Source organism: Meles meles, chromosome 12 (genome assembly GCF_922984935.1).
Source record: "Meles meles chromosome 12, mMelMel3.1 paternal haplotype, whole genome shotgun sequence".
NCBI lineage: Eukaryota > Metazoa > Chordata > Mammalia > Carnivora > Mustelidae > Meles > Meles meles.
Window position 1 is genome coordinate 18,612,061 of NC_060077.1, and position 23,715 is coordinate 18,635,775.

Consider the following 23,715-nt stretch of genomic DNA (forward strand, 5'->3'; position numbering starts at 1 on the left):
CCTGTCATTGCACAGCAGACAGCTTGCCGTTCAGCAGACAACATGTGTGCACGAACACAACTGCGTATGTCTATGTGGCCAATGGGGATCCCACCCCATGTGTGCCCAGAGACACAAACGGCCGGTGTCCTAATGCTCCCGGCATCGTATCAGAGGCCCAGACAGATGGGGGTGCAGGACCATCTGTAGATAAATCCCACCTGCACAGAACCGCCCTCACAGGTGGCCTGCGGCGATGCTGAACCGTGGAGGAGGCCAGCTGTGTACAGCTCACCCTTCCCAAGGGACGGAATCCGTCCATTCATCCGAGAAGCACGAGTTAACATAGACAAGAGGCATCACATGCAAACCACAGTAAGAAGGGTTTTTAACACATGAGGGGAGAAGGAGCTCCCCGTCCCAGTGAGTCTGGAGATGCCGGATGCTGTGGGGACTCACCTGTTTTCCGAGCCAGCAGATTTCTTCTGACAAACGATGACAGCAGGTGCGTACTTGCCGCTGTGGTCCGTGCCCTGTGTGACCTCCCAAATGGAAGGGCTGCTGGCTCTCACCCCGACGACACTCACGCCCTTCTTCACCTTGGCCCTGTAGGAGACAGCGAGGGCACAGCTCAGATGGCGCTGGGGAACCCCGGGGTCCCGCTGGTTCTGGGAATGTGGGGAACGCATCTGCACACGGCTGCCTGGCAGGTGTCAGCTCGCATTAAACGGGATTCAGTCACGTGTCTGCCACCACCTCACAATCGCTCTGTCCTAACTGTCCCCCAGTCACTCCCACCTCTAGCAGGGGGGCTAGGGATGGTGCACGGGCAGTCTGCGCGCCTAAAGAAATCCAGCTGCTTTCATGTGTGGCCTCATTTTTTGTTTTTCATTTTTTTAAACAATGATTTTCTTGGAAACCCCCAGACTGTGAAAACTAAACAAGAGAAGGAAATGAGTTAAAACCACGTGACTGAAGCTAGCACTGACACCGTGTTCCCAGACCATCCCCTCTGCACCGGGCACAGAGAGACGTCTCACCTGGACTGCCTGTGTCCCTCAGGTGTGCACAGGGAGGGACGAGGGCCCCCAGGGACACAGGAGCTGAGGTTTGAAAAGACCCAGCCGACTTGTGCCTGCGCCCCTCCTGCCATATAGCTTGTCTCCACTACCCTGGGCATCACAGTCACCCACACACCAGCAGCACTTCCCAGATGTTACAGTGTCAATGATTTGAAGTATACACACCCCCGTGGGGTCAGCCTCCACTGAGAGGGGGAGGACCTGGGTGTCACGCAGCAGATGACCCAGGTGTTCCCTGGCCCCGAACCGCAGTTCGAACCGTGCCTGGTGCTCCCTTTGGCCTCACACACACCCATCTGGCGCAGAAGCCGCTGACCCAGGTCCTACCCACATTCCCTGCTACCACACACTGGTCAGCCTGGGTCTGGGGAGCGAACATCCACTTGGACTTTACACAAAGACAGACCTGCCAAGGCAAGTGTGCTGTGGGCCACACACCCATTCATTCACTCCTTCCTCATAGTCCTTGGCATGGGGATGACGACACGCCCAGAGGCTCCTCACCAACAGAAAGTGGTGTCATGCCTTCCCGACGAGCTGAGGAAGAGGGACTGTCACAGCAGAGTCCCGATTTGTTCTCAGATGTTTCCAGTGAAAAACATACAGAATGGCAAATGTACCATACAAAATGCAAGGCATCGCATACCGTCTGATGTGCAAACTGGCCTTGTGTTTGAGAGTCACGTTTGCGACGGGTTTTTTCCTCCTCATCCCTTGGGTGGCACACGAGGAACTTTGCAGCAGGAGCTACAGGGGCGAGCCCATGACTGGGGAGAAGATGGTTGGAGGGTTTGGGGAGGACAAACTTCAGAGGTCAAACTGCTGTGTCCACATGGACACAGAGCCCTGGCCACAGACCCCGACCCTACCCCTCTGAACCCACATGCACACGCAGAGACAAGCAGGGTAGGAAGGGGAGAGAGAGGGACATGCCTGGCCCTAACCCCAGGAACACGATTTCCCACACAAACAACCTCAAGTACGTAGTGTAGAAGACCCAGCAGCAGGCCCGAGGCTGCTGTTCCAGAAAGGCTCATGGGCGAGGAGGCCCTGGCTGGCGTCCAGGCTCTGGGCTTATGGGGAAGGGTTGCCCAAACCATCTGTACAAACAATGGGGTTTATGCCCGATGCCCACAGGAGTCTGGAGTCACAGTGCATGCCAGGCAGAGGGCCCTGGTGGCCAGCCTCCAGGGAAAACCCTGGGCTTCTAGACTCAGCTGAGCTTCTCCAGTGGATGACACTCACTCGTGAGGCCATGAGTCATTGCGGAAGAACTCGGGGCACCCCACGTGACTCCGAGAGAGAGGGCTCTGGAAGCCTGTGCCTGACTGCCCCAGACATCGCCCACGCATCTTTTCCCTTTGCTGTATTTGCTTTGTGTCCTTCGCTGTAACAAACCAGTGCCATGATTAGGACCGTATGCTGTGTCCGGAGTCCTCCTAGCAAGTCACCAAATCTGAGGGCATCCGGGGAACCTGGCCACGCAGCCTGATTTGACTGTTCTACAAAGAGAAGAGGAACCGTCACGTGTGGCCCTTAGTGCAAAAGCTGGAAGTTTTGGGTGGTGAGTTTCAATGGAAAGCAGAATTTCTGCAGGGGGGCGGGGAACTGCATGTTTTGGGTTTTAAATAATCATCGTACAGGCCTACACATTGAATGCAGCCATTTATAAATTAGGAAATGAATGCACAAGCCAGAAAGCCATCTCATTTTCCGGAAAATACTCCAGTGCAACACACAGGTGAATAAGCTATGATTTCTGCCTTGTGGGAAATCAATTAAAGAGCAGGCAACCAGGATGTGGTGGCTGAAAAAAAGTTCAATTCACTGAGGACAGCTGCTATTATATCGAGATGAATTCTAAGGGCTGGCCCATTTATGGTGTGCTGGAATTTTATTGAATCAAATTTGCTTTAAATAAATAGGTCATCATTCTGGATTTGGTGATCTTTTCATTCTACAGGAGATGCTGGTGCCTAAGACATCCCCAGTGGAGAATGGGCTCATATCTTTCTTAAACGATACTCACAAGTAGGGCATGTGGAGCTCAGAGAATGCTTCCTCCATGAATCATTCTCAAGTTCTCAGGAAAGAATGTGGTTGCTTATGTAACCTATGATGTACCCAGTATTTCTTGCTAATGAGCCAGCGGCGGTAAGGTGAAGCTAAAATGACTAGCCTTGCTTCGAAGGGGACGTTCTTTCTAAAATGTAGTGAGGGACACTAGGAGGTTGCTTTTCATGGACACAGTATGTTTTCCTAAGAGGAGACACATTCCTAGTGCACATTCCAGATGTCCTAATCAGAAGGATGGATCCTTGCTCAAGAGAGATCCCTGAATGGCTTGTACAAAGTGTGAACACTCACAAGAAACTGGGTGGTTTTCCCTCGAAGGCATCATCGACGGTATAAACTGAATGAGGCTTCTCATCAGGTTAGTCATTTTCACATGCTAACCTCAGAGATGTAAGTGGTGGAGTTTAGGAACTATTAAGATAATTCGTAGGACATGGGCCACTTGGCATCCCTGGGTTTGGTCCAAGTGCTAATCCCTCCTTTGCTCATGACAACTGAGTCTTGTGCATTCATTAATGGAAGTTTTATTACTTGTGGTTCCATCCATATGGGTAACCCTGACAACTTCACTACCCAGAGATAAACACGGGGCTTGATCTCCAAATACACTCTGTTGCATAGTTATACTTGAAAATGTATCCACCCTAGTGATGGGGAAAACAGCCACCATTTCCCCCATGGTGGGCACACTGCACTGGGGATGGACACAAGTAAAATCTGCTTGGGTTACAGGCATACTGTGTTTCTCCCATCCAAGTACTAACCAGGCCCGACCCCACTTAGCTTCCAAGATCAGACAAGATCGGGCGTGTTCAGGGTGGTATGGTCGTAGATGCATACTGTGTTTCTAAGACTTAGCAGAGCTACGGTATACAGACACACACACACGTGCACACTCACACACACATGCACACTCACACACATATATACAATTGACCGTTGAGTAACACAGGTTTAAACTACACACATCCACTGATGCATGAGGTTTTTGCAATAAATACAGCAAGGGCCATAAATGCATCTCCTTTTCCTTAGGTTTTCCAAGTAACATTTAATTTCTCTAGCTTCCCTTCTGCAATGATACAGTATATAATACGTAGGACATACAAAACGTGCTGATCGATGGTGTATGTTATCAGTGAAGCTCCTAGTCAACAGCAGGCTGCCTGGAGTTACGTTCTGAGGACTCAGAGTTCGACTCCAATTTCCAACGGCGCAGTGAGTTGACACCTCTTCACTCCTGTGCTGTGCAAGGGTCAACTGTATACCACACACACATAAGTGCACACATACACATGCATGCACACGCACATACAAACGTGAGTGCCTGTGTGTCCCAAGCACAGCATCTGGTAGCAGAATCGAAACAGCTAGGAGCGCAGGTGCTGACGGCCATGCACACTTCATTCCGCTCCCCCCACACACAGTGTCTCCTATTCGGGGAGGACAGAAGATGAGGCATGCTTGTAAGTGTTGTCAGTCTGGTGACTGGCATCCTTCCCTGTTAATGGATGGAAACTGGATTTCCCCCATTGGTTCAAAGTCCGGCGAAAACCCCTCTTGGTCCATGCAAAGATTTTTACCAAAAATGTTCCTCATGCGTTTACTCCTTTTCTCTCATTTGCTGAGGGAAAGACAAACGCATGATCTGTACCTTCATGCACAATAGGCACCCTGCCATCGCTTGTAGTCACATGCTGCGTGTAACTGCTGCTTGACCAGGAACAGTTTACAACCACACCCTGCCCCACCAAGTCCACACGCCCCATGACCCAGAACATTCCATTTACTCTCAGAGCCACCTGGACTCTCTCCCCACGTCCAGGCCCTGCCTCAGCCAACAACGTCCGTGTAATTCTTTATAATGCAATCAGGAGTTCTTCCTGGCTCCTGTAACACCAGGCTCCTCTTCCTATCACTGGAAGTTACATGGCTAAGTCTCTCTGCTGTGGCATGGGGACGATCCTAGTAAATGCAGCAGCACTATGGAAAAGCTGATTCTACATAAAATCTACATCCAAAACAAAGGGGAGGAGCAGGATGGCAGAGAAGTAGGAGACTTAAATCTCTTCTGGTTCTAGGAATTCAGCTAGATAGTTATCAAACCATTCCGAGCACCTACAAACTCAACAGGAGATGAAAGAAAAGAGCAACAATTCTAGGAACAGAAAAGCGACCACTTTCTGGAAGGCAGGACGTGCGGAGAAGGGAATCCAAAGCATCAGGAAGGCCCCGGGGGAAGGGGCCACCTCCTGGCAAGCACCGAGCAGCAGAGCACAAAACCGGAACTTTAGAAGTCGGCTCCACGGAGGGACGTCGCTCCAAAGGCTGAGCTGGGGGTGGAGCCCTTGCGAGGACAGTGTGGTCTCGGGTCCCGCGGGGTCACAGAAAGACCGCGGGTGTCTGAGTGGCAGAGCTCGCAGGTATTGGAGCGGGGAAGCGGGTGAGAGACGGAGCAGAGGAATGAGCTCTCAGCTCAGGGTGACCTTCAACCGTGGTCCGCAGCACAGTCGGGACACTGCTCTTCCGGCAGGGACCCCGCAAACGACACACCCGCGGACACTCACCTTCCTTCACTGAGGCAGGAATCTGCTGGGTTTGGAGACGCCAAACGGGCCATGCGCCAGAGACAGAAATGCTAAGTCACAGGCCAGGTGAGCTCGGAGCGCGGCCGGACACCAGGGAGACAGGAGGGACTGGCAGCTTTTCTCCCAGGGCGCACTGAGGAGAAGGGCCTGAGCTCTCGGCTCCTCTGGGCGGGACACTGGGCGGCCGCCATCTTCGTTCCCGGTCCTCCAGAGCCGTACGGAAAGCGCTCAGGGAACAAAATCTCCAGCACAAACGCGAGCAGATGACTTAGCCCGGCCCCTGGCAAGGGCAGTGCAGTTCTGTGTGGGGCAAAGACAATTGGGAATCCCAGCAACAGGCCCCTTCCCCGAAGATCAACAAAAACATCCAACCAAGACCAAGCTCACGGATGTTGGCGAAGATGAGGAGAAAGGGGAGCCCTCCTACACTATTTGGTGGGAATGCAAACTGGTGCAGCCTCTTTGGAAAACAGCATGGAGGTTCCTCAAAAAGTTGATATTATAGCCATTATATCCTATGACCCAGCAATCACACTACTGGGTATTTACCCTAAACATATGAATGCAGTGATCCGAAGGGGCACGTGCACCCAAATGTTTATAGCAGCAATGTCCACAATAGCCAAACTATGGAAAAAGCCCAGATGTCCATCAAAAGATGAATGGATAAAGAAGATGTGGTATATATATGCAATGGAATACTATGCAGCCATCAAAAAAGAAATCTTGCCATTTGCAATGATGTGTATGGAACTAGAGGGTATTATGCTAAGCGAAATAAGTCAATCCGAGAAAGACAGTTATCCTATGATCTCTCTGATATGAGGAATTTGAGAGGCACGGCAGAGGGTCGTGGGGGTTGAGGGGGTGGGAAATGAAACTAGATGGGACTGGTGAGAGAAAGCAACCATAAGAGCCTCTTAATCTCACAAAACAAAGTGAGGGTTGCTGGGTGGAGGGGAGTAGGGATGGGGTGATTGGATGATGGACATTGGGGAGGGTATGTGCTCTGGTGAGTACTGTGAACTGTGTATCACTGATGACTGGCAGACCTGTACCCCTGAAGCAAATAATACATTATATGTTAATAAAATGAAAAATAAAAATAAAAATCAGTAAATAAGGAAAAACAAAAATAAATCCAAAGCAGCACGTCCCAACACTTGTTTATTATCAAGCACTCATGCTAGTAAATTGCATGTTGGTGTCCCCCCTTAATGTGGCCATATTTATTTATCGACTTTGTGTTTGGACTATTGCACTTGTAAATATAGTAGAAACATACCTGAAAGGATACATTAAAATGATGAGATTAAGAGGAAGGTGTTGAGAAGTCCTGATTCTCCACCATCTCAGTGAATCACTCTGCACAGCCCTTGGGGTGAACGTACATGAGACAGTCCCACTCGAACTGATTTCTGAGCGCAGGACAAATAAATGTGGTGAGCAGAGGTCATGTTACAACGAGGTAGGTGGACAGGTATTGGTAAGATGCTGAAACTCTCCCACTGGGTGTGTGCTTCACAGCTTCAGAGGGAGGAGGGAATCTGTTTTCATGTGGCCGTTTCTTGGGTAGCATTAAATTTAGAATGAAGACCGGTTACTTCACGGCAAACTGTTTTGGATGTCCTGCTGTTAGTGAATCACCAGTACATTCAAAACAGGAGATAAACATGGGCAGGATTTTGTCCACAAGACAAAGGGGCATCTCTAAGACCCACAGGCAGAGAAGCGTGAGAGGAGGAGGCATGAGGGTATGGCCTCAGGGGGTTGGGACCCACTCCCAGTTGGAGGGGTGAACAGCTCTTAGTAAATGGCTTAGGAATTAGGCATCCCCAGGGCTCCAGGCTGCAGGGCTCTGTCCCCACTAGAACGTACCAACAGCTCAGGCTGAGAGCACAGACCTCAAATGTAGGGCACAGCCCTCACTTCCGGGTATAGGCCTCGTGTTGTCAAAACCTTTGCAATCCTGAAGACAGGCCAGAGATCTCCCACTTTTAAGTAGGGATCCCAAGTTTTGAAAACATCATCTTGGTTAGACAATATATGTGAGGCCTGGAAACAGTCCAACGTCATTAGTGTGTGATCTCCATTAGCTGGGACTTGGGAAGTCAGGCCCCTTCTGTGTGTGAGTGGAACAAAGAGCCATGGGAAAGCACTCTGCTAGGTCCAGGGTGGGACAGAGGCATTCACACACAGAAATGTACCCATGTCTGTGTCCTCCCCACCCCCTACACGTACAACTCACAATGATGTCATTTTTGTCCTATGTGGGTGGAATATGTTCGCTGTGGGAAAACAATGCGTACTATGCAAAAATACGAGGAAGAAAGTAAAAATCACCTGAACTTCCATCTTGTTGAACCTAAACCAACAATATTTTTAGTGATCATCCTTCTACGTACTGCTTTTTCACACCCAGTCTATAGATTTATATAACTAGGATCATGCCCAGGACTGCTACATGGCCACCCAGCTTGGGCACTGACCAACCCCAAGAAGTACCATTCATATAGATTATGATGTGAAGTGGGGCTTCCTAGAGTTGAGCAGTATACAATCTGTACAACTGTATGCAGCAGCCTTGATTGTATTCAACAGGCTGCTTTATTCACCAGATCATCCTGGTCTCTATTCTTTTTTTTTTTTTTTTAAGATTATTTATTTATTTATTTGACAGACAGAGATCACAGTAGGCAGAGAGGCAGGCAGAGAGAGAGGAGGAAGCAGCCTCCCTGCTGAGCAGAGAGCCCGATGCAGGGCTCGATCCCAGGACCCTGGGATCATGACCTGAGCCAAAGACAGAGGCTTTAACCCACTGAGCCACCCAGGTGCCCCTGGTCTCTATTCTTGACTAGCTCCAGGGGCAAATAAAATAATTTAAAGCAGGAACCAGGCTGGCCACCTACCAATTCAGGAGAACCCAGTGAGGAGGGAAGCCAAAACAGCAGAGCATTGCATCTTGGGCCAAAAGGTGAGTAACATGTGATGTCAGTCTCCAACCGGGCAGCTGCTGGCTCTGAAGACCTCCGATTTATCCTGGACCCTTGGTGAGTAAGCAACTTGCCATCCTGATAAAGCTGGCCTGTGGGTTTTCTCTTCCAGCCCAGACAGAGGCTGAAGTGATTTTTTAAAAGCATCTGGGAGATGAGTGTTTCCTGCACACAATTTTCTCCTTCCAAGCACTTGGTTTTCCTTCTGACTCTCTGTACATGATGGGGGTGCCAAGGCCATTCTTTCCTGCAGACCCAAGTTCAAAGAGACAAGCAATTGGTAGAAACAGGACTGCCCAGCTGATGGACTCATGTGGGCATGGTGATTGAGGATGCCAAGTGTCCCAGGCTCTGGAGAGAATGATCCTGCCCCCCACCCCACGCCCCAAAAAGTTTTATAAATAGTGACTGTACACAGGACCAAAGCAGGAAATGCTTTAAACACAATACTAAGAGTAAATACTATAAATAGTAATAGTGAATAGTAATACTAAGAGTAAACCAAACTGTCTGTTTATTCATTCATTGATTCATTCATCAAACATGGTGTGACTTTCTGGGTGATATTCAGAGAACTGGAAATGCAAATATGAACAAAACACACGTTTCCTGTTGACACAGAACTCACACTCCAATAAGACAGACAGAACACACACACATTTGATGTTGCTAAGTTCTATGAAGGATTAAAAAATAATAATAATAAAGGCAAGAGAAGGGGACAGAGAGACCAGCACAGGCATGGGGACCTGAGAAAGATTTGGTTTATTATCGACATACGTGCGCAACGGTAAGCCCAGAAATCAAACTGAGTGGGCAGGTGGAAGGGATCTATGTATGCATATAAGGACATCTTCTCAATGGATTGGTTTTTGCCCAGCACATGAGTGGGGAGGGAAAACTCTCCTTGCTCCTACTGAGAATAGCCTGCCACCCAACAGGGAAGGGCCGCTGTTTAAATGGTCCATGGCTTACTATGTGAGCCCGCTGTCTATGGATTCACCAGGATGATTACAGCCCCACGCAAACCAGTATTCCCATATGGAGAAGCAGAGCCTTGCTGGCGACAGCTTCCCCCGCACACCTCCCCAGTGATGGCTCAGGTGGATGGGCGGCCAGAGAGGACAGCTCATCCCCATTTCCCCAATGACAGACATATTATTTGCTCCTGATACTAAAGGAAAAAATCTGTGTGCAGAGATCTCCGCTTGCAGAGCCGGAGGGCAGAGCCTCAGTCTTTCTGCGTGTTAGGGACTCTCCCATTGTAGACTCATCCGATCAACCAGCACGTGGGCAAGAAAAAAGCCCCTATTCCTTGTTGACTATAATGGACTCTCGGAGATAGTCCCTCAGAGAGGGTTCCACAGAAAACAGACTTTAGCCATCACGGGCGTCATCACGTTACATCCCTCTTCACACAGAAACCTAGGCACCTGACTATTCTCAGTGTTACTCTGTTGCCATTTCATCCATAGAATAATCAATAAATCAAAGCCCCTTGCGAGGGGAGGGGGAACACAGCAAAAACAAACAAACAAAAACCCGCAACACTTGCACTTCAACAGGAGATGGAAGGCAAGGACTCAAAGTTCTGTAGGGCCTCAAACAGCAAGCAGAAAAGTAAGTCGGGTGGCCTTCCTACCCCGCGACTCGTGTTTCTGCACTTGGCTCCGTTCCCAGGGCACCGCCACGCCCCTGGCGCTGCGTGCGGCTCCCAGGCTTTGGGAAGAGATCTAATCTTACTGTTTGCTAAGAGCCAACCCTCTAATTTCACGACAGCACATAATAGAGCAGGATTGCTGTTTTCAGCCATCCTCGAGGTTACTATATTTTGGAGGAATTACTTAAATATACTTGTTTAATTAAGGGAAACATTCTATGTCAAAACCAGAGCTCGGGGCAACAAACTCACTTTCTGGGATGTCTTTCGGTTGTTGTTGTTGTTGTTGTTGCTATTTTTTAAATCTTTAAGTAACATTTTTCCCCCCATTGGAGAAATAATACAGGCACAATGTAAATATCTAAATGCTACGAATAGGGATACAAAGTAGTTTCTCTCACTGAAGACTTCCCTCCCCTCACTTTTACCGAATTTAATGTACATTTTCTGGGAGATCAATATGTATAGATATGTCCATTTTTAAAAAACACCAATGGCAGTACTGTACATGGTTTTACACATATATGTGTTGAAAATATGTATCTAGTAGGTACGTCAATATCAGCGTTTAGAGGCCCAGGCACTCGAGATTCCCAACCACAGATGAAACCATTGTGCATGCGTCCCGAACGCCTCCCTGACCATGTCCATCTGGTGGACACTTGGGTGCTTTCCAAGCTTCGCTTCCACAATCAGCACGTCAGAGAACTTGCACGACCACAGAACTCTGCACACACACGCAAGCATGTCTACAGCCCAGAAGTCTCAAAGAGGAAGGGCCAAGTCAGAAGAGATGCCGGCGTCTATTGTGGCTAGAACATGCTGAACTGCCACGTGGAGAGATTCTAGCAATTTACACATTCATTCAGGGGGTCTCTGTGTGCCTTTTTTCCTGCCTTTTTGATGGTTGCAGATCTGACAAATAAAAATAGTACTTCATTAAGTCTGAGGGGCACTGAATAAGGTTTTCATAGGCTTATATTTGGATACTTTTTTTTTTATCAAATGTCTGTTCACATCCTTTGTTCCTCTCTCTATCCTTTTGTTGGTCTTATTTTTATTGTTTATTAGGATATTGATTTATAAGCAAATTAATCCCTTGATCCATCTGGAATTCATTTTCATTTGAGAAGTGAGTGGAAGAGGGATCTGGCTTTATTCCCCCCATCTGGGCTTCATCAGCACTATTTATTAAATGATTCACGCAGCACCCCATTGATTTGAAATGCCATCTTTGATCCATACTAAATTTGTTGGCTCCTTAGGCTTATTTTTGGCCTCTGCGTTTGCTTTTGTTGATCTGTCTGCCTCCTCGGGAGGCAGCACCCACATGTTTTAAACACAATAGCTTATGACGTGTTTTAATATCTGGTAGGGCTATTTGCTTCCTATTCTCTTTCATTTCCAGGGGTACCTTGATGGCTCTTTCAACAAAAAAATCATCTTCTGTCAGCACATTCTCCAAGACAGACTTCTGGTTTGAAAAAAAAAAAGAGAGAGAGAGAAAGAAAGAAGAAAGAGAAAGAGAAAGAGATGTGCCCTTCAAACATCCCTCTCTGGAATGGAAAGTAACACCTGGCAGGCGGTGATGGGTTGGTGGCCCAGAGCAGAAGCCGTCTCCCTGAAGGACAACAGGCAAGTGCACTGTCCCTGGGAGCAAGTGTCTCCTAAACCCAGCACTGCCTCAGCTGTTCACACGTGACATCCTTCCAAACAATGACCTGCTTACAGGGGTGTGTGCTCTACCTTGGAAGTGTTCTACTTCTTTGGGCAACAGCCTTGGGTCCTGGAAACAGATGAGGTGACCCACAAACCACGGGCAGTCTTCTTCCTTCTGGTCACAGGGATTGGGTTCAACCAGATCAGGTGGGTTCGGGAATTTCCCAGGCGCCACAAGAAGAGTATCCCTATCCCATCCCTGGTCCTCATCCCTGATCCAAGGTGAGCCTTGGGAAGACAAAAGACTTCAGCCACTGCACTCTGAAGGGGCCTAGCGAGATGTGACCTCGTGGGGAGGAGGAACCGGGAGGAAAGAAATGGATCCATGCTGGTATAAAGCCCTGAATCCAACAGCTGAACCAAAATAAAATAGAGACCAAGCTTGAAGACATCCCCCCACAAGCAAATAAATCTAGTAAACCATGTGAGCAACCGTAAATTCAGCTTATTTCATGAACATAGGCAAAACTTAGGTTATTTCTTTTCAGTGCCTCTGATAATTGACAAAGAAACTTAAGAAATCTTCTTAAAAGCGGTGTTAAGCAATCCCCTGCCATCCAGAAACCCCACTGCGATCGCCCTCCTCCTAAAGGTTAAAGAGCCTCCCCGTTTCACCCTGATAAGCCATGCTCTGACATCACACTCCCGCACTCCACATCAGTGTCTAACTTGAAAGCACCCTGTCCGAAAACTTCTTACATGTGCGACAAACTCTTACCAAATGTTATTTTGTAGGTCTGGCAGTTTTAATTTTGCTATTTCTGGGTTTCAGACACACTCACCTGAAGCAAGAGCCACCAATTCCCCACTATCCTGGCTTTTGTGTTTGCATCATTGTGAGCTTAGGTTTTATTTTTTATTTTAAGATTTTATTTATTTATTTGACAGAGAGGGAACACAAGCAGGGGGAGTGGGAGAGGAAGAAGAAGGCTTCCCAGAAAGCAGGGAGCCCTTGTGGGGCTCAATCCTAGGACCCCGGGATGATAACCTGAGCCGATGGCAGATGCTTAGTGACTGAGCCACCCAGGTGCCCCAGGTTTGTTTCTTTTTTTCCACTTTCATTTTTACTTTTTAATTGTGAAAAGAACACTTATCATGAGATCTACTCCGTGATCACATTTTTAAGTGCTCGACAGCATACTGTAGGGACTGTATCTGCAAAGACTCTGCCTCCAAGTAAAGTCCTGTGCACAGGCACGGGGACTGGAGGTCTGCAGGGACGGAACAGAGCTCCCTGCACCAGGTCATCACAGTGGGGTCTCTGCAAGCTCCAATGGCCAGACTTTTATTAATGCACTTTCCACCCACACACGATGGGCAATTAAATTTTGTTTACACAACATCCTTTGACTGGAAACTGACCAGAAAGCTCGGCCAGCAGGCAGGTCCGTGTCATGCCTGAAAGCAGGGATGTTTAAATACTGCTTTTTAAAAATCAATAAGCTTTAGTTTTTAGAGAAGTTTTCCGCTCGCAGCAACACTGAGAGGAAAGGACAGAGCTACCGTAAGACCCACGCACAATCCCCCTTCTCTCAGCGTGATCCCACAAACCCACCACCATTCGTCCCTTATGATCGGAAAGCCTACAATGACGCTTCTCACAATGTGCTTGTGGAGTGAAAAATCAGGACATCACGGAAGGGTCTCGTCTAAAAACGAGGAAACCTGTGCAGGGTCTGTGGTGCAGACAAGTTTTATCCCATCTTCAGGTGAAGAGAGTGAAGCGCAGAGAAGTTCAGTATTTTTCTCAAGGTCACACAGCTAATGAAAGAATGAAGCTCTGGGAGCCCTAGTCTGTCTCACTGTGTTCTACTGCAGCTTTTCTGTCCTGGAAGAGTGTCGGCTGGCAAGCTGGACAAGCCCGCCTGCAGCTGCCTTCCCCACCCCCTGCAGGGCACATGGGGACTTGGCTCCTGGATGCCTCCATACGATCCCCATGGAGTCAGGCTGATAGACACTCAGACTAGCCTCAGCAAACCCTGAAGACTTAGACATTATGTAACCAATGCGTGGGGCAGTCTCCTTCCAGAAGCCAAATTTGACTGATTTCTGCAGGTCTTTCTGGCCATGGAGTTCCTGCTAATCTTTGCAGAAAATTCTTCCCTCCCTCATCCAGGTTTCTGCTCCATTAAGGGAAACTGATACACAAAGCTCCCTTGTTCCCACCATCTCCCTCCCTTTCTCCTTCCCACAGTCCCCCTGGCATACATGCATGATCACAGATGTGGGGTCTGGTCTTCCTACCTCCCACTGCATCCTCCCTTCCCCTGGAGTATAACGAAATCTATTCATTTAAACATCAGAGGAGCTAAAAGGCAAGAGTGTGAGGAGATAAGAAAGATCTCCTAAGGATTCTTCTCTCGCTCATGAAACCCAGCTTTTAGGCTCACTGCCTCTTTGGGGCCAAGAGAACCCTGCTAGAGATGTGAGAACCCAAATAGGGACCCGTTCCCTCTCTCCAGCTTCTGGAAGCACCTGTTCACAGAGCTCAGAAGAGCACGTTTCAGCCCTACGGCTCTCATCTGTCCTGGGTGCACGTCACTTCGGCTCTCATTATACAGATGAGAAAACCAAGACAGAAAAGAGGTTACAAAGACGGGCCATTTCCTGAGCTCAGCCAGCAGGACCAGTGGCCATGTAAAGGAAGGGAGCCGGTGGGACCCTGTACGGTCACCTGCCCAGTGCTCCCAGCTCCTCTCCAGGTACCTGTGAGGACTCAATCCTTCACTCCCTTTGAAGTCGGCTACGCTCGTGTGGTTCTGTTCAATAAAATGTGACATGCAGGGATATTTCCCACAAGAGGCTGAAGCTGGAAGTGTTAAAGTATGCTTTCCTGCACCACACTGACCGTCCATGGCCCACCAAGTGCTGCTCCATCATCCCGGCCCTGAGTGAGGACAGAGTGGAGCACGGGCATCACTGAGATCTGGGGCGGATGTGCAATGTGGCAGGACCGAGCCTAGGCTGGCCCTTCAGAGAAGCCTCCATAGTGCCCCTGTGCTGGGAGCACACAAACTAAAAAAGCCTGAGTGTGAATTTGTGGATGTCAACTCAGCCCTGATTCCATAAGACACAGACTGACCCGGTAGCTGGGAGAAAGGTGTCTCTTCTGTGTAGAACAGAGAGGGCTCTCCAGATCCTACAGCACTGGGGAATTTTTTTTTTAATTTATTTATTTTTATTTGTTTATTTACAGCACAACAGTGTTCATTGTTTTGGCATCACACCCAGTGCTCCATGCAGTACGTGCCCTCCCTGATGAGACCAATTACTATTCCACACGGATTGGCTTCCCGACATTTTTGTAATAAAAAAAGCCCTGGGAGAGAGAGTCGATGTTGTAGCCTGGGAGTGGGGGGGAAAGGACTGCCTCACTCCACTTTCACGATGGCGAGATGGGGTCTACGTAATGAGCAGCGGCTCTGTGCTCCTGAGCCCCGAGTGTCCCTCGGAAGCTGCTATCTCTTGCCTGTCGCAGACTCCTGACAGGCACAGAAGCATAACCAAGCAGCACGCCCTGGAACCAGCATCTCTGCCTGCACCTGTCGTGCCCCTGTCCCCGCACTAACCACGGATTTCACAGTCACCCTGCTCAGCGACAGGGACACCAGGTGAAAGCTAAGTGCAAGACTGGTTATAAACCACAAAGAAAACCAGGAGATATTTGATAAATAAGAAGGGAGAGCTGTGCATTTTAATTGGCTGACTTAAATCTCCACTCCACTCCCTTTTCATCACCTCCGTCCACTTGGTGTTTGGCGGATATGGCAGGCTGTGTCTCCCAACAGGGGGCATGACGGTCACTGACTCCTGCCCCACCCGCCACGCTCTCCCTGTGATGTGCCCTGGCCTCTCCCCGCACCCAGGAGGAGGGCGAACACCCACGGTGAAGCGATGCTATGGGACTCATGAGTGAAGTCTAATGAGGTGAATCAGCTTCCATGGGCTTTGTAGGAAGCTTGATTTTGGAGCCCAGCCAGGGGCCAGAGGCCACCATCAGTGAGGATGACCCAGCACAAAATGGGAGGAGTATTCAGCTGACTTCCCAACTGAGGCTCTAGGGACAGCCTGCATGCGCCGTTAGACTGTACGGAGAGAGCCATCACTGGGTCCTGTGTCAGGATCTTGTCTCCTCCTTTGAGGTCTCCTACCTGAGGCTCCAACCATCACGGCGCAGAGACATCCATCCCCCTGTCCTTTCCCAATTGCTGACCCGCAGAACCCAAGAACATAAGAAAAATGGTCTTTGTTTAGAGCGTTCAGTGTGGGGTGGTCTGTTAGCTGCACCAAAAGAAAGTGAAATAACAATGTTTTGACATGAGAGCAGAAACCACTGACAGCCTGTCCTTGGTGTTCATCGGAGGCTTGGTTCTCCTTGGGAAAATGGGTCTCTGTCTCTGTCCTTGGTCATCAGTGGCAGCTCACGGGCTGAAGTCGCCTACAAAGTTCTTGCCTGACATACTTTATTCCATTTTGACCACCTGAACCAATTATTTTAAAATTATGACACTTTCTTAAAAAAAAAAAAAATCCAGATCTGCTTGTCTTGAAACAGTACCGTCATACTCAAACTACAAACCTTATTAATGCACCGGTTGGTGAGGCTCCCACTTTAAAAAGCACAGGTGTTGTTCAGTTTTCCCTGCTCCCTCCTCATCCCCTAGTGCCTCTCCAGACACAAACACTGTTCTGATGCCTGCCCTGGACCAATTCACTCGATTTTATTGCCTCCCTGTCCCCTGAAGGCAACTGAGTTTGGGATCCCTGCTTCTGTCTTTGTAATTCACAAAGGGCCCGAAGCTGCACCTGCATCAGTAACCACAGATTCCAATAGTTTGATTACTGTCCCGAGGCCCCAAAAGAACAAAGGAAACTCCCCCTCTGATACTTTAGTTGGGGTGGAGACTATGGTGCCAGGAGGAGGGAAGTGACATACGGGGGCCCAACTACAGGTTAGTTCTCTTCTAACCTGTCTGAAAAGACAGGTTAGTCTCTTCTGCTGGAAAAGTCCTTCCCGATAGACTGGTGAGCCTTCTCTCTTGCTCTAAATTCCTTCCCACAAACCTGAAAAGCCTGTGTCTGTTAGGAAAGTAATTCATGAGAGTGAATGAAATAAACTGTGTCTGGGAGAAAATGTAACAAAGCTGCCGGAAGGCCCGCCCATGGAATGTGCTGAAAACTTCCAACCACAGGGTTTAAATGTACAAATGCACATAGCTTAACAATGGAAAGATTGAATTTTCAGTGGAAAGTAACACTGTATCTGTGTTCTCCCATAGGAAATTCTATCTGTCCGTCTGACTATTAACTGTGTGTCCGTCTGTCTACCCATCTATCACCTATGATGTGTTATCTCCCGCCAGTCCATCTGTCTATTGCCTATCCGTCTCTACCATCTGTCTATTCTCTCTAGTGAACTGTTTCCCTTCTAGCTCCATGCCTGCTTTTTGAATAAGCCTCTCAAAATCTTGATACCTTGCCCAACTATCACCACGTCCCCTCACTGTCATTCCTTGCAGAAAAACCTAGAAAACTTTTCCATTGGTTGCATTTGCTATTTCCCAGCAAGTGACTCTCCTTTATCGGGAAGAGAAACCCGGAGACCAGCCCCTCTGCAGCACGGAGCTGGAAGACGTACAATGGAGAAGGCCGGGACACCTGAGGCCACCGTCATGGAATTTCTCAGCGATGTGGCCTCCAAGTCACCAAGCCTATGTTTCTGAGCTGCGGAAAGCCCAACTCCCTTGTCGCTTTCTCCTTTTGCAGACAGAGCTCCAGTCACTTGAATCTTCTCTCCTGCAGCCCCACATGGCTGAACACTCCCAGCGCCCCGCACAGTACATTCTCTCCAGCTGTTTACTGTCTCTCTCCGGCCTTCCAAAGCACCAAACACCCCGCCAACTCATAGGCTGTCAGTAAAAACAACGACAACGATAGGAACGGCTCCACATCAGTAAGCCTACCAAAGCGCCTTCTTTTCCAACTTGGAAGGAGAAGCTGATGACTCAGATCTCAGGCAGCCCTCCTGTCCACTGGAGCCCAGCAGCTCAGCAGTTCCCAGTATGGAGCCGGCTGCAGAGTGGCCGGGAATCCACTCACGGCAACGTGTATCACCTCCCACAGAACGCACCAGAATTTCAGAATGCCCGAAGGAAAAGGTAGTGGGTTTCAGGCAGTACTTTTCAATGAGCAAGTAGACAGGGGCTGGAAGCTGGGCCATGCAGCCACGGCATTGCCCTGGGGTGACCTTTTGGCCTCAAAGATGCTTGAGAAGAAAAGGATTGTCTGCTAAGCAGTGTTGGGCCCTGCGAAGGACACACATGCTTGAGCAGGACATTTATTTCGAAGGGTTTGATCTATAAAAAGATAATCATTTGGGGGAAAAAACAGATATTGAAACCTTTAAAACCTATTTTGTAGTTCCTATTTTGTTGATATTTCAAATTAATGAGCAGAGAAAAGTGGTAGCTACAATGATCTCCCAGTGGCCAGTCTTGTCCAAGTGCTAAGCAAGACTCTGCTAATGCACTTCTTGTCCCTCCTAGGACCTCAAATGAGTGAAAACCAGAAACTAAAGATAAGGAAAAACTTGTTTATAACATGTATTTGAGGGAAAGGAATTTCTGACACTCCAGTGTTAATGGGTTCTGCTTCTCTCTGTGTATGACCCAGGTAAATATAGATATGCATGAGAAAGCTGGACGTGTATGTCAAACTCTGACAGTTACATCTTGGGTGACTGGGTTATGGGTGATTGACGTGCTCTGCTTCGTCTGTTCTCCATCTTCCATCATACACACACAGGACATGTGGCTGAAGGTGTCCCAGTGGAGAGTTCCACTCCCCTTTTGCCTCCCCTGATTGCATATCCGTGTCACCTTCAGAAGACCCTAAGGGTGGGCAGGGTGATGGGATGAAGGTTCACGCTGTCTTCTGATGTGTTCACACTCTAATATACTGGTTCCTGTCCCAGAGTGGGAGGCAAAGGTGCTCTTTCTTTTTTCTTTCTTTTTTTTTTTTTTAAGATTGTATTTATTTATTTGACAGACAGAGATCACAAGTAGGCAGAGAGGCAGGCATAGAGAGAGGGGGAAGCAGGCTCCCCGCTGAGCAGAGAGCCCAATGTGGGGCTTGATCCCAGGACCCTGGGATCATGACCTGAGCTGAAGGCAGAGGTTTTAACCCACGGAGCCACCCAGGCACCCCAAAAGGCGCTCTTTCTGTCTTGGTTGCTTCTGCCCACACCTGGCCACCTGCACTTGGGTCAGCCATGGGCTGAGAGGTCCCTGAGGGTCTGCTGCACTATATGAGCTCAGCCTGAATCCCAGCGTATCCCTCATTACCACTCAGTGGCTTCTCCTGTCTCCCCTGATGACGGGGTGGGGCTCCTTCTCCCGCAGGTGCTCTGGAATGATGCCCAGGCTTGTCTTCGTGGCAGTTCAAACTGCTGGGAAGACCACAGATGCTACTATGATGGGTTCCCCTCTAAGAAAGCAACAAACAGACAAAATTTTGCAATTTGACTTGGACCTTTTTTTTTTTACATCTGATGGCTCAACAACCCAATGGCCTTACTTGTATCGACTCCAAAAAAGTACTGTCCAAAAAGGTAGCCCCCCAATCCTGTGAATCCATTTAAGTTTAGAATAGTTAAGAGAAAATCCATTCAGTTCCTCAGCTGCACAACCACATTGTCAGAGCTTCAGAGCCTCATGCAGACAGAGGCTACCAGGTTATGCAGGACAGGTAGAGAGCATGTCCCTCACTGCAGAGAAATCCATTGGACGGCAACGCTCTGGAGTAAGTTCTATGCTTCCCCAGGCACATTTTAAAGCTGACATTTAAAATTTTCCCTCCTAAGCTGCAAAGGTTGAGATTTTCAGTATATTGTAACTATTGACATTTAAAAATTAAACTGTTATATCATTCTTTTAAAAGTATTCACTAGAATCTAAATACCATGGTGATTTGATACCAACCATTATTCATTAAAAAAAAAATATGCAGACAACCTCTTCTTTCCCAGGCTTGAATTTTATATATTTTTTCCCCTTCAGCTCGCATATTCATTTTGTTTTGTTCACAGAATTTTACCCTAATGTGTTCTATTTTTTATGTCTGAAAGTCCTTTATTCATCACTCTGTCATGCTGTTCTGCAACCAAAATATGTATATAAATTCAAATTTATGTTTTCTCTTTGTCCATCAGTCTCTAAATGCGGTTTTTAAAATTCCAGATTGAGATTCATTACAATTGTATTCAATACACACTTAGGCAAAAACAGTATAACTTTTAATGAATGTTCCACATAAAACAGGGAAGGATCAGAAATGCACTAATTAATAATAGGAATGGGATTCTATTCTATCTCATGCTAGAGGAACAAACTACCCTCACTCTTACTAGCTTAAAATGCATTTTTTTTTTTTAAATTCTCACTTAGGGTTCTATGTGGCCAAATTCAGGCTGATGGAACCTATATTCTGATGGTGTCATTATAACCCAGTGCTTCAGAATAGCCCAGCCCCAGGAACAGGGAGCATGGAATATCCATGTGTCTACACGGAAATGTTGGCCAAAGGGAGTCACATGACCACAGCTTCCTGCATGGAACCAGAGAAAGGTAATCCTCCCTTGGGGTCCCATCTGGACAGAAACACTGATGCAAGTCTAGCACGGTCCAGCAAAAATTTGTAAGGAGTGGAGGGAGAAACCATTGGCGGGCTGGAAGTAAGAGTCAGGAAGCTCCTCCCACCTGTCTCTACTGCCTATAATACAAATGTAGGTGACTTTCAACACTAGCTCCCTAGCCACTGGGGACCTCAACAGTCTCTGTGAATCCATGGGACAGCACTGCATTCTTTTCTGCTTTCCAAATCCTCATGCCTCTCCTTGGCAGACTTTAATCCAGAACCACACAGGAAAAGGAGATCGGGACGTGGAGGTGTGGGCTCCGGCCCTAAAATGCCAGAAAAGAAGGGAGAAGGGGTGCCAGTCACCATGACTTGATAACCGACATCCCAGTACAGGGACACATTCCCCAGTTACAGCACATGTCGGTGGAACCGTGGCAGCCCTTCATTCATGGCAAGAAGGAGACAGGGTCAGCGTCCGCTCAATGCCTAGGCCTCTTATAGACAGAATCCTTGGAAACCCTGAATGTAGTACATTTTGCTATAGCACTGCACCTCAATGCTGGGAACTACCCCCAGGACAAAAATCACATGGGATCCATCGTCGACTTCCATGTTTAAGGAGTTAAGGATGGGACTAAGTCCTCCTCCTCCTCTTTTCTTCAGAGCAAAGAACTAGAACTTTCACGATTTGCACAACAAGGATGTGTTATGTAGTCATTAGTGTAACTTGCTTTCTCAAAGACAGTAACATAACTGGATTGTCTCTAGGGCTGTCAGCCCAGAAGATTTTAGCCCCCCCACCCCCGACAATTCCTCACCGTCGTCCTATATGGGTGAGCAGGGAAAATGTGAGGTCAAGCACCTGCACCTTCGATGCTTTCTTGGGCAGACCAATTTCAGGAAAGAAAACATGTGGAAGGAGTGAGCTCAGCAAAGAGACTCATTTAAAATGATTCCTGTCTAGATACTCTTTGAATGGTTTTCCATAACACCGGCCATCCTTGTGTCCTCGGTGAAGGCCTCCGCAATGCAAAACTTCCCTCAGGAATCCAAAAGGGGACTAACGCTCTCCTGGAGGAAAAATCACAGCATAACCTGCTAACACACAACTGAACACACTGACTATTCTTTCCAAAAAGGGTTATGAGTTCGGTGTAAGGGTAATACTTAACACATCTAGAGGCTACGTGAGATCAAGCCCAAGAGAAGAGATGTGCAATCTGTTTTAATTTCCTTCCACTCCACCTAACAGGCAGAGGTCAAAATTTAATCTAGAATTCTTCCTCCCTAAATCCGAAGTGGTTATTCATTGCCAGCTCTTCTATGCCAGAATACACCCCAGAAAGTCAATTGGACAGAAGTTTTGATACTGAGCCCACCTTATAAGGCTTCAATTCCTTTATTGTTATTTGTTAATGTAGAAAGAACAAGCATGATCTTTCTTTCTGTCATGTAAGTCTAATCAAAATCCAAAGACAGAAGGGAATGTTCAGATCAAAAAGCTGCTGGTTAAGAGAAGACACAGGTAGGACACAAATGCAGACTTCAAGTAAAAAGAGAACTAACATTATAAAAAAAAATAAGAAATAAATAAAAAACTGAAGCTAAAAAAAAAAGAGACAACTAACATTACGTGAAATTGAGTGTGCATGGCAAGTGAACAACTATAAGGGCAAGAAAAATGTGGGAACATTAGGAGAAGATCTATTTCTGTTTAATATAAAAAGTCTCATAATACTCAAAGCCAACAGAAGCTCAAGGGGCAAACTCATGAAGTAGAACTATGGGGATTTCCAAGAATGGGTCTGAACATCCACTGAGGAGCTCTGAGAGCCAAGGATTTATTGAATAATAAAACAAACAAATAAACAAGAATCAATGAATTCATGTCTTCTGTGTGCTGGGCACTTGCTAACTATTGGGATACAGCAGAGGACAGAACAGTCCTTGTTCATGCTGACGCAGTGGCAATGAGTCAGTCAGGGCAGGGCACAGCATGCTGAAATAACAAAGGCATCTACAAAGTAAACAGCACCAATGAGTTCTCCTTCCTGCCCGGGTGCACCCAGGGTCAGCAATGTCTCCCTTGGGGAAAGCCAACAGAGGCTCTACCATCAGGAGTGTTAACAGACACTTCACTTGGAGAAGAAAAGATGAAAACTTCCATGTCAGTCTTTCCTTGTGCCTTGTGTCCACCTGGGAGTGACACGTCACTTTCACTCCTTTGTCCTTAGTCTGAAAAATTGTAGGAGCATGCTCAAGTGAGACTAGACCACTTCTTCCCAGAGTGAGTGAATCAATGGCCGGCAAAGGCACATAGACGTCACCGATAATATGATGACAGACAGCGGTGAGTGAAATAAAGAGAAGGCTAAGGAACTATATGAAAGCAGACTGAGGTGGAGGGATTCAGAGAATGCCTCTCTCAGGAGATGACACATAATAGGGGACAGAGAAGAGAGCTGGTCAGAGAAGAACTAGAAACCACATCTCACTTCCAGAGTCAATGACCTGACCACTCTGACTCCTCCTGGACCATAAGTAGTCTTAATTTAGGATCCACATTCTGAACCACTCATACAACCAACTTCTGGGCACCTCAGTGTGGGAAAATCATTCCCAATAACTGTGCCTAAAAGCTCAGTCTTTGAAACTTCTTCTCACATAGCAACAGAGAGCAACCCTGGTTTCTCTAGAGAAAATCTCATTTACGGCACACAAGGCATGGAATCAGAGCTGTTCTTCACAGGAGAAGGCTCTGAGCTTCCTCATGTCACACTAATAGTTTCACTGATTGAAAATCCACAGCAGACAAGAACTGGGAGTCCCTCAGATGCTGCTGGAGTTAGGATAATTTATGGAGAGCGGTCTAGCACAACATAAGCTATTTAAAGCTGCATAATATACCCACAAACTCTTATTAAGGGCTGTGGTTTTCAACCCTATGAGACAGAAACCAGTTATCATTATGCATCACCATG

The 23,715-nt window shown here is 47.7% G+C and overlaps 1 protein-coding gene across 1 annotated transcript in view; it reads right to left on the minus strand.

Moving 5' to 3' along the window:
- The window catches only part of TMEM132D (transmembrane protein 132D), a 597,103-nt gene that overhangs the window by 319,500 nt on the left and 253,888 nt on the right, over positions 1-23,715 (minus strand). The window contains exon 3 of the mRNA XM_046024139.1: positions 439-585. Within this exon, the coding sequence (XP_045880095.1) occupies positions 439-585 (147 nt within the window). The remainder of the gene's footprint in view (positions 1-438; positions 586-23,715) is intronic.